This window comes from Myripristis murdjan, chromosome 10 (genome assembly GCF_902150065.1).
Source record: "Myripristis murdjan chromosome 10, fMyrMur1.1, whole genome shotgun sequence".
Taxonomy (NCBI): domain Eukaryota; kingdom Metazoa; phylum Chordata; class Actinopteri; order Holocentriformes; family Holocentridae; genus Myripristis; species Myripristis murdjan.
The window spans coordinates 24,269,624-24,280,166 of record NC_043989.1 but is presented as its reverse complement, the minus strand read 5'-3'; the positions used below and the strand labels follow the sequence as shown (position 1 = coordinate 24,280,166).

The following is a 10,543-nucleotide window of genomic DNA, read 5'->3' as shown; positions in this document are numbered from 1 at the left end:
AACCATGTTCATGCCTTTTTCCATGAGCAGGTGTTGAAAATAAAGCCAACAGTCTGAAAACAGCCACACACACCTGAGTACACATTGTGCTTTATTGCCTTCCTCATGTTGCGCTTTGTTTTCACATCGAGTCCATGCTCACATTGTGTTTTAACCAAACCTGCAGAGGCATGATTTTGTTTTTATCTCATTTAATCGGCTTGGCGTTGTCAAAATCAACACATGAAGCAAATTAATCCTTTGATAAATGTTGGTGGAGAGGAGACACACGAGTGGACAGTGCCAGCTCCAGCCTGGCTAGTTGTTTTTTTTTTTTTTTTTTTTTTTTTTTTTCTCACCTGAGTTGCACCGTCTTTTCACTTTGTGCCAATGACAGGATATCATGTGCAATTTGTTTTTTCAGCGTTTGGACACCAGTGAAAAGATTTGTGCCACGCTTGCAAGAAAGCGCTTGGGAATGGCAGCCATGTTTGTGTAAGTGTAGGTCGACAGGGGCGTTTATTTTCATGAGGTGTTGTGGAAAACCCAGCCCGGCAATGCATCAAATATTTTAAAAGGAAAAAAATGACAAGTATGTTACATTATTATCACTGACATGTATTTAATGTGGCACACTATAATCAAAGTGATCAGTTATGGAAAAACAGACCAGAGGTTGTGTGTTACAGCCACTGAGAGCGAATTGAGTCCTTTGAGTGAGGTCAATTCAGTTTCTATAGTTACTGTTATGCAATGAAATTATAGATAACATGCAAACTGTGAAATTAGTTAAGACTGTGTGATTTTTCATGCAACCACCTTTAAGAATACATTTGCTCTGCAGCACTCTAAAGATTGAGTTACACCCTGAATTACATTTTAGACCTTTTAATAAGTTTAGTGAGCACCTGCACTGTGTTGACATGTGATCTGCCTGCCAAAGCTGCAGAATGCTTGTTAATGATACTGAGGTTTATAACGCGTGCATTTTAATGATCATGCACGATTTAAAAACAACAACAACATGTATGTGCTCATGTGTAAACAGTCACAACATGTTCAGTAGAAAACAGGGAGCGCGCCCTCATCCCCCCCTCCCCTCTCCGTGGCTCCTGTCCCCGGCTGATGACGCCGCTCCTCGGTGTTTACCATGGCGACTACCTGCTAAATGAAAGAAAGCGGGTCTCGTAGCTGCTGAAAACCTCCACGAAACCAAGAAAACGTCGAGAAGAACACTCTGTTATGATGTCCAACCGAACCGCTTACTTTTACGACCCGGACGTGGGCAACTTTCACTACGGTGAGTGTGGTTTTCGTAGAGAGCGGGCCTGCACGGCGAATGGCTGCTATCTGAGTTAGCTACATGCTAATCAAGTCAGAGATGTGATTTTTTCCCCGGTTTATTTTATCTGTAGCTCGAATTTTTGTATTTCTATGTAACACGTCTATTTATCCTTAACATGGATACTTTATCCCGGTATTCAGTACATTGGTATTTGAGTAGTATTGTACCGGTATGTTCTTCTTGACATATTTAGCTCGCCTGCTAGCTAGCTGTGTACGATGCTCAGCTGCTCCTCTGTCTTTAGCTGACAGATATGAAGTGTAACGGTGGTCTGGACATACAGGGAAATTTGTAGTTTAGTTTAGTCCCCAAGTAAAACTAGCCTTGCTATGAGGAGAATGGGTTTATAATAATGCATTTTTAACAACATGGTAGCTAGGTGTCATTCATACAGCTCCGCCGTGGCTAGCTCGCTGTTTGCTCTCATTTAAAACGTGATGTGTTTTCATGTCAGTTTGTTCCGTGAAAACTGAACCCCGCTGTGACAGTCAACATTTACTAACATTATTTCTAATATTAGTTGGTGTTAATTTGACCCTCTCCGTTTAAGCCTGCAGAAAATGACTATAATAATGTTTCTCCATGTTTATCTGTCAAGTACTTTTATGTTTATTTTGATAGTAACCCTTTAAATAAAACTGATTCCGCCCCTCCAGCCCTTATACATCAGTGCTTCGGTGGGAATCATGTTTTCCCTCTCTGTTACCTTGATTATCAGTGGTTCTCACACTGCTACAGGTGTAATTATAAATGTCATGTTATAGTTCCTCAGTGTCATCCAACACAACTAAAATCGACCCCCAGACAAACACTGATTCATACAAAATGTGTCCAGGACATTGAAAACATGGCGGCATGATAACTGTTTACTCGCTTGTCCCCATTAAATTAGGAAAGTCATGTGTTTAGAGGTGTTGAATGGTGTCACACTGACCCTAAAGATCATAGGAGGGTTAAGGATTTGATTCAGAATCTTTCACTAATGTAAATCTTTCACTAAAGTTTATTTGATGTATGCAGCATTCAGAATGTGAGACAAAACATCAGGGAAACATACAACCGCCATCATTCATAGAATACCCTTTAATTCCAGTGTAACTTCAGTTTTGTGGAGTGATTTAAGTCTGTTATTTATCTGTCCATCAGAAGAGGATGAGGAAGATATTCAACCATAAATGCAATGATGCAGCTTGTTTTTGCATTCTTTGTTGAAAAAAGCAGTCCTTCTCAGTTTTAAGTGTTGTATATAGCATTATGTGTTTAATATGACTCTTTCAGCTGTTGGGTTACGCCTCAGATTAATATGCAAATTGAATTCTGTATGTGTTTTGGTTGTGTTAGGTGCTGGCCACCCCATGAAGCCTCACCGTCTGTCTCTAACTCACAGTCTCGTGTTGCACTATGGACTCTACAAGAAAATGATGGTGAGCAGTGAATTATGCAGCTGAGTTCATTCATACTGACAAAGCATGTACTCTCAGTTTTAAAATCTCCTCAGTGTGAGATAGGAGTAGAGGAACAGCTAACACTATTATAATTTTTTTCTGTAACTATAGTCTTTTTGTAATACTTTCCTTCCATGCTTTGCTGCACTGAGTTGACCTTTGAACATTTCCCCTCTTTTGTTGTCTCAGGTGTTTAAGCCGTACAAGGCGTCTCAGCACGACATGTGTCGGTTCCACTCTGAGGACTACATAGACTTCCTGCAGAAGGTCAGCCCCAACAACATGCAGGGCTTCACCAAGAGCCTCAACACCTTCAACGTCGGGGACGACTGGTGAGCCTTGAACTCTGTCACTCTCCCCAAAAATATTTTACTCTGAGAAACATGCATGCAAAAAAAGGCCGTCACACGTATTGCAATCCATCATAGAATCATGATTTTCAAACACCACAAGATTTTTTTTGGCACTATCAGATGCGGAATGTTTTCGTAAATATGCCTTTTTTTGAGAGTGTAGGGGTTAACAGGGCCTGATTGACCCTTAAGCCCAAAAATCATTGGCATATGGATCCTGAACCCCCATTTCCCTTACATTTGGAGGTTCTCAGTTGCTTTCAGACAACACTATCACTTATTCTTCTGCTGAGTAACTGTTTAATTAAAGTGCACCAGCAAACTCTATGTAAGACTGATGCGTATTTCTCAGAAACACAAAGTCTTGCAGAAACATTTTGGCCACTTCCCTCCATCCTTTCAATACAAGCTCTACTCACTGCTGGAAGACTGATTAGCCCATAACTACGGTGTGTTTTCTCTCTCTTTCTCTCTCTCTCTCTCTCTCTGTGTGTGTGTGTGTGTGTGTGTGTGTGTGTGTATGTATCAGTCCTGTGTTTCCAGGTCTGTTTGAGTTCTGTTCGAGATACACCGGAGCCTCTTTACAAGGAGCCACGCAGCTCAACCACAAGGTAAAACACACTCCATCATTCACCGAGATTCACCTCAGTGAAAGCCAGTGGCCTGTGCCGTTGAAGCCACTTTCCCGCGTCGTGTTAATGGAGTTTGGTTATTATTTCAGTCGTAGCCGTGCTCCTGCCCCCCCACGGCTGTTGCCAAGAAACCGGCGATTAAAGGCGGACATGTGTGTGCCAGCTGATGTTTAGGATGCTGTTAAAACGTAGAGCTTCATGGCTTCTGCACCACAAACTGCTCTAACTGCTGTCAGTGTTTTCTGCTGGCTCTATTAATACTCTATTATTGGAATTGTGCACCTCAGTCACTTTATTCTACAGTTACAGCATTACTCCTACATTGCACTGCATATATCACTGTTCATGTGCTTTTCTACTGCACAAATCCAGTGGCCCTTGAATTTGATTTGATTTTACTTAGATATTTTTTAAATCCTCCTTTGACTATTTTATTGTCTTGTTTCTGTTGTTAGCTTTCATGCCACTTGCATGTGCATTACCTTTGTTTTATTTAATTAGACCTTTCATACACTTCCTTTGTTTTTAATAATAAATTTAAATTTTGCTTTATATTCTAATGGTTTTCATATGTATTCTTGCATATACACTCTTTTTAGAATTGCCATTTTGTTATTATTTGCCACTACTTTCTCGATGTTGAGCACCTTGTACTACATTTTATGTGTGAAAGGTGCCTTATAAATAAATCATTGATTTTCTAATATCCAAACAGCTGATCCGCTCATCTCCACGGTGACCTGGTTGCAGGGGCGCCGCCAGGAATTTTGGGCCCCATGAACAAAAAAAATATATATATTTACTCGATGATGGTTTAATAATTTTATATTAGTTTTTACCTATTTTTTGGGGCCCATGTCAGGCAAGGGCCCTTGGAATTGTCTTAACTTTTCCCCCATATACGGCGCCCCTGCCTGGTTGCCATTCACCGATTCTCGTTTGTTATTCCAGATCTGCGACATCGCCATCAACTGGGCCGGAGGGCTGCATCACGCGAAGAAATTTGAGGTGAGAATAAAGTCACTCTGCCTCGCTCTGTATTTTATCCCACGCTGCTGTTTTCTGCTTGTTGAAGTGCTGAGCTGATTTTGCTGTTTTTGCAGGCGTCAGGGTTTTGCTACGTCAACGACATTGTCATCAGTATACTGGAGCTCCTCAAGTAAGAGCACACTCAGCTGAAAAACTTTAATCATTTGTGTGGTGTTGCAAATTGACTGTAGGCATAGATATATCTACCACTTAACTGTGTTTATGTGTGTTTATATATAAGTATTTGTGTTGGTATCCTCGGTGCTGTGCAAATGACAGACATTTTCATATTAATAACTGTATTTTTCGGTGTGTGTGCGCGTGTGTGTTGCAGATACCACCCCAGGGTCCTATACATCGACATAGACATTCACCATGGCGACGGCGTCCAGGAAGCCTTTTACCTGACCGACCGCGTCATGACTGTATCCTTCCACAAATATGGAAACTACTTTTTCCCAGGGACAGGTGAGTGCTGCTTTAGGCATCAGAGAGGAGAAAAGATAGTTTCAGGTTTTCTTTCATTTAAGATCTTAAATGTCTGCCTTTTTTTCAAGTAGTGCAAAGGGAAATATGGAGACAGGAGTATTGATGTAGTGTGTGTGTTTGTGTGTTTGCTGTAGGTGACATGTATGAGGTGGGGGCAGAGAGCGGCCGGTACTACTGCCTCAACGTTCCCCTCAGAGATGGCATCGATGACCAGAGTGAGTCCACTTCCTGCTTCCTGTTTCTCACTTCCTCTCCTGTGGTTGGTGCTTCTCATATCTGATGTTTGTGGAGTGATGTGCATGGAGAGAAGTGAAAATAAAAGCACTATAATGCGTACCTAAGCATGTCATGACACCAGAGTCTAGTATTATTCAACACCACACTGAAGTATTCTATCAGATGGCATGGTTAAAAATGGAAAATGACACCAAAGAGTCTTAAATTTAAGTTGGAAATGGCTTTTTATCTCAGAGTAATGATGAATTTTGGCATTTTTTGTTGCCTAAAAGGATATTTCAGTTCATCTTGTGTCACTACATGTAATATATCACCAAACACAGCACCGCACAGAGCTGCATTAGTATCATGCTGTGATCCAAGAAATTGATGATGATGTTGTGCAGCAGCTGTGTGGACGTTGACACCTCTGTCAACTTGCCAGCACATGAGATTCAGCAAAATTTTAATATAAAAGTGTGTGTGTGTGTGTGTGTGTGTGTGTGTGTGTCCAGGCTACAGGCAGCTGTTCCAGCCGGTCATCAAACAGGTGGTGGATTTCTACCAGCCGACCTGCATCGTCCTACAGGTCAGTGTCTCAGGTCTTCATCTGCTTCATTAACAGCTGTTATTATAAGGTTATTATCAGGTTATGTTACTAATGTAAAGTAGTAAGGCGGCTCTGGACTGAAATCAGATGAAATACGTCCTGTGAACAGATTCAGTCACAATGTAAAGCCAGTTGTTTATGTCTTTGCAGTGTGGAGCAGACTCTCTGGGCTGCGACAGACTGGGCTGCTTCAACCTCAGTATACGAGGACACGGGTGAGACTAGTGCACTTAGCAAAGTAGAGCGCCCTCTGTTGGAATGCTGTGGCCCTGCTCCTGACTTTGGCGACTCCAAAAATAATCACATTTTACATTTTTTTTTCACTCTCACATGAACTGACTGAGTTTCTGCTTCAAGGGCTGTCAGAATGCACGATGCTTTCTATTCTCCCCTGCACCGAAAGGACTGAGCCCTAATTTCGTTGCATTATTATACGTATATGATTGTGCAATGACAATAAAATCTATCTATCTATCTAAAATCAGAGTTGCTTTTATTTTAAGATTTACTGTTTACACTCAAACAATCAGTCGTGTGTTTTGAGATGAGTTTTGCACCATTTTCAGTATACAAAGGCACAGGGAGAAAGTTTGGTTTTGAAATCTACTGCACCATCTAGATACTACATGTGGTTAATGCATAGGTCAGACATTTATTTTGTGAGCCTCATGTAAAAGCATAATAATGAAACTCCTTCAGTTTCTGACGTTGCATGTGTGTGTGTGTCATGGTGTCTGTCCTGCAGGGAGTGTGTGGAGTTTGTAAAGAGTTTTAAGATCCCTCTGTTGGTGCTGGGAGGAGGAGGATACACAGTCAGGAACGTGGCTCGCTGCTGGTGAGTACCATGCTACTGACATGCAGCCAGTGGTAAAAAAAAAAAAAAAAAAAAAAGATGACAAAAATTGAATGTGAACTGGATGCAGTTTTGATCAAAAGGTGAATGAAGAAACAGGTTATCACTCTTGAAATATGGAATTATGTGGTGAAAAAATGGCTGTGTGACAGTCACTGAAAATGAATGTTGTGCTGTGCTGTGCCCCAGGACCTATGAGACATCTCTGCTGGTAGATGAATCCATCAGTGATGAGCTGCCTTATAGCGGTGAGTTGTGCTTTAGTACACCACATGTGAGACACCTTGGTGCTTCTTTTTGTTAGTGAGCAAATAGTTTGTGGAAGTGTGTTCTGGGAGCTAAAATGGCTTTGAAGCGGCTTTCTGATGGATCTAAATGTCATGACGGTTTGAATATGTAGCCTGAGCCTCAGAGGGAGAAAATTAATAAACACACTGTACAGAACTTTACTGCCATCTGTTGGAAACTCAGCTAAAGCAGTGATTTGACATTGAATGACGTAAGTGCATAGTAAGTAATGGTAACTAATCTAACCAATCAATTTGGTGGGCTTGTCCAGGCCCACCAAACTGAACTGAACCTTACTGAATGTCATTAGCAACACCTGTGCTTACCTGCTGATTCAAGTGATTTCATGTGTTAGAAGCAATAGCTAAAAATATTTATTGGTTGTCATGTTAAACAGGAAATAGTGGTATTTTCACTTTCTTAACTCTCCGTCCTTCTCTCTCCTCCTGTGCGCAGAGTATTTTGAGTACTTTGCCCCAGACTTCACGCTGCACCCCGACGTCAGCACCAGGATAGAGAACCAGAACTCCAGACAGGTGAAATACCGTCTCACACAAATTTAGCACACCGCATTAACAACAGAGTGGACTGCACAGTCCAGGGCGTCTGCTGGTCCTGAGGAAGCCTTAAAATGTCTGGAATTAGATTACCTGTATTTACAGCCTCTAACTGCAGCCTTCAACTCTTCTGCCTGTATTACTGATGTTATAAATCTTGAAGTTTTTCTCGGTCATTCAGACCTGTATTTCAGTAGGGTGACAGCTAGGTTTCACATTAATGTCACAGGCGAATGATTTTATATTTAATATACAAACTGACATTGAAACATCTGGAAAGTCCTAGATTTACCTTGATAACACCCTAGCTTGATTATTAGTATATTTATCTGGGTTTATATCAGCAGACCTCTTTTGTCCTCTTTGTCCAGATGAGAATCCAAGTTAGCATATCTACTACGTGCAATACAGCTACCAGTAGTTTGTATCAATAGACTAAATGTGGGGTTTTGTTAAGAAGGAAAATGAATGGTATAGAAACAGGTCATGCCTCATCAGCTTTGATTTAAATTGTGAATGCTTGTAATGCTACACTGTATAGAGATTAAATATGTAAATGCACTACAAAAAGTAAGGTAAAGAAAACAAAGCATATAATGCATATAATTCACCAAACCTTGATATGGGAGGTGACTTTTATTTTGTTAAGGGCTTTTCTCCATTTTTTGATTAGTATTTGGAGCAGATCCGTCAGACGGTGTTTGAGAACCTGAAGATGCTGAACCACGCACCGAGTGTCCAGATTCACGACGTTCCTTCTGACCTGCTGGGTTACGAACGCAACGACGAGCCCGACCCCGACGAGAGGGGGGCCGAGGACAACTACACCAGGTCCTCACACACACACACACACACACACACACACACACGCACACACATGTCCCCATTTTTGAAGAAATCAGAGCCCATAATTCCTTTCCCCTGCGCTCCTTGTTGAACTTCACCATGTAAATGTCAAGTTTTCTGTCCTGTGGTGCTCACCCTCCGTCACCCCGCAGGCCGGAGGCAGCCAACGAGTTCTACGACGGCGACCACGACAACGACAAAGAGAGCGACGTGGAGATTTGACCTGAGAGAAGAGACAGCGAAAGGGACGAACTCTCCTTCCTCCTCCTCCTCCTCATCCCTCTGTCATGCAGCAGCCGCACTCCCTCACCGATGTTTTGAGTTACCAGGAACTTTAAAAAAACCTGCCTGCACCACATTTGGGACAGCTAGGAAAGACTCAGACTCTGTTATCCTCAGCAGGCTCCACTGCGTCTTAAACTCCACAAACACACACATTGAACTCATGATCCAACCAAATCACCGAATACGTTTCCATTCACACCTGTATTCTCACTTTTATTTTTTGAGTTCTCGCCTGTCAAACCTGGAGCAAGCAGGATTAACTTTTTCAATTGGATATGTCAGGTGGGATATACTGCATATAACTGCATTTTTTATCACTTCTTGGAATGTAGGGACAGGTAGTTTGAAGTGATCCGTGCATGTAAAGGCACTTACTGGAAAAAAAAAAAAAACAAAACAAAAAAAACAAAACATCTCCTGTACCGCAACAGTTCTCATCAGGTGTCAGGGCTTCAGGACCTTTAGTCCAGCTGCTCCTTGATATTTAAAGCCAGGTTACATTACTATTTTTTTCTACCTAATTCTCCGTCTGGCTGTGTGCCGGGGCCTCATTAATGAAAACCAACCCAGATCGCATTGTCTCTTCAAATGCTTGTATGATTAACAAATTCATTACAAGGACATAGTACTGCATATGCACCTTCCATCTGTGAATTAAAACGAGGTGCATAAAAACCAGCTTCACAGAACATGGTGGGGTCAGGTTTTTTTTTATTATTATTATTATTGTTATTATGGCATATCGATAGTCGTGCCTTACACCTCACTGAAGTCAGGAGCTGTCACAGAGCTGGGCACTTGTCTAAGATCAAAGAGAGCTTTGCGTAAATGAGGCCCCTTGGACCGGACCCCATCACACCCAACCAGGAAGTAGTCCCGTCTCATGTTTTTCTACTCCTTTTCTTCTCCCTCCTTTTTATTGTATATACAAATGTATGAACTGTCATTGTGTTTATAATGTAGAGGACGATAATTTCGACAAGGCAGCTGGCAGTCTCAGCTAGTGTGCAGATACACGGTCCTGACACACACGTTTGTGTTCGCTGTGTGGCATTTTCCCTTCACACACACATGTAAGGAAGGCAATGTTGCTCTTCTCTTGTACCTCGCAGAGTTGCCTGCATATCATATTTTAGGGCCGGGATGTACTCGGCAACTTTTACAACAACATTGAAGAATCTGTCCGTGAATTTTTAATCAGACGATGTGACAACTTTTAATCAACCAATTGGATTATATTGCAGTTTGCGCGCTCTCGGTTCATTACCTGCTGCTAGGAGTGTTGCCGTGTCATGTTGGCCAATAAGTTGCCACATGTAATGCAGTTGTACTGTTCTCCTTAGGCCTGCAATCTGCTGGCAGCATCCAACAGTTTCACAGCACTGGTTCTTCACTCTGCTCCTCTGTCTGCTCACCTTGACTCATTATGGTTCCACCTCAGAGGAAGGACCGTGTTTGAAGCCACTTTAAAAACACATTCTGCCGTCTCTGCCTCCACACACGGCTCTCCTCTAATAGCCAGAAACAGGTTACTTGTGATTTTTTGATATTGTTGTTGACAACTTTTTGTTTTTAATAAAATGAAGAAATAGACTCACTGTATCTGTATGCTGTGT

General features: G+C 41.8%; 1 protein-coding gene across 1 annotated transcript; it reads left to right on the top strand.

Annotated features, from left to right (window-relative positions):
- Positions 1–1,089: 1,089 nt before the first annotated feature.
- Positions 1,090–10,520, top strand: hdac3 (histone deacetylase 3). The gene is made up of 15 exons (XM_030061483.1): positions 1,090–1,279; positions 2,666–2,748; positions 2,959–3,101; positions 3,652–3,733; positions 4,706–4,762; positions 4,858–4,913; positions 5,118–5,251; positions 5,407–5,487; positions 6,004–6,077; positions 6,249–6,313; positions 6,844–6,933; positions 7,141–7,199; positions 7,696–7,775; positions 8,470–8,627; positions 8,795–10,520. Exons 1-15 carry the CDS (start codon positions 1,222–1,224, stop codon positions 8,862–8,864), a joined length of 1,290 nt encoding a protein of 429 aa, XP_029917343.1. The 5' UTR covers positions 1,090–1,221; the 3' UTR covers positions 8,865–10,520.
- Positions 10,521–10,543: the final 23 nt, after the last annotated feature.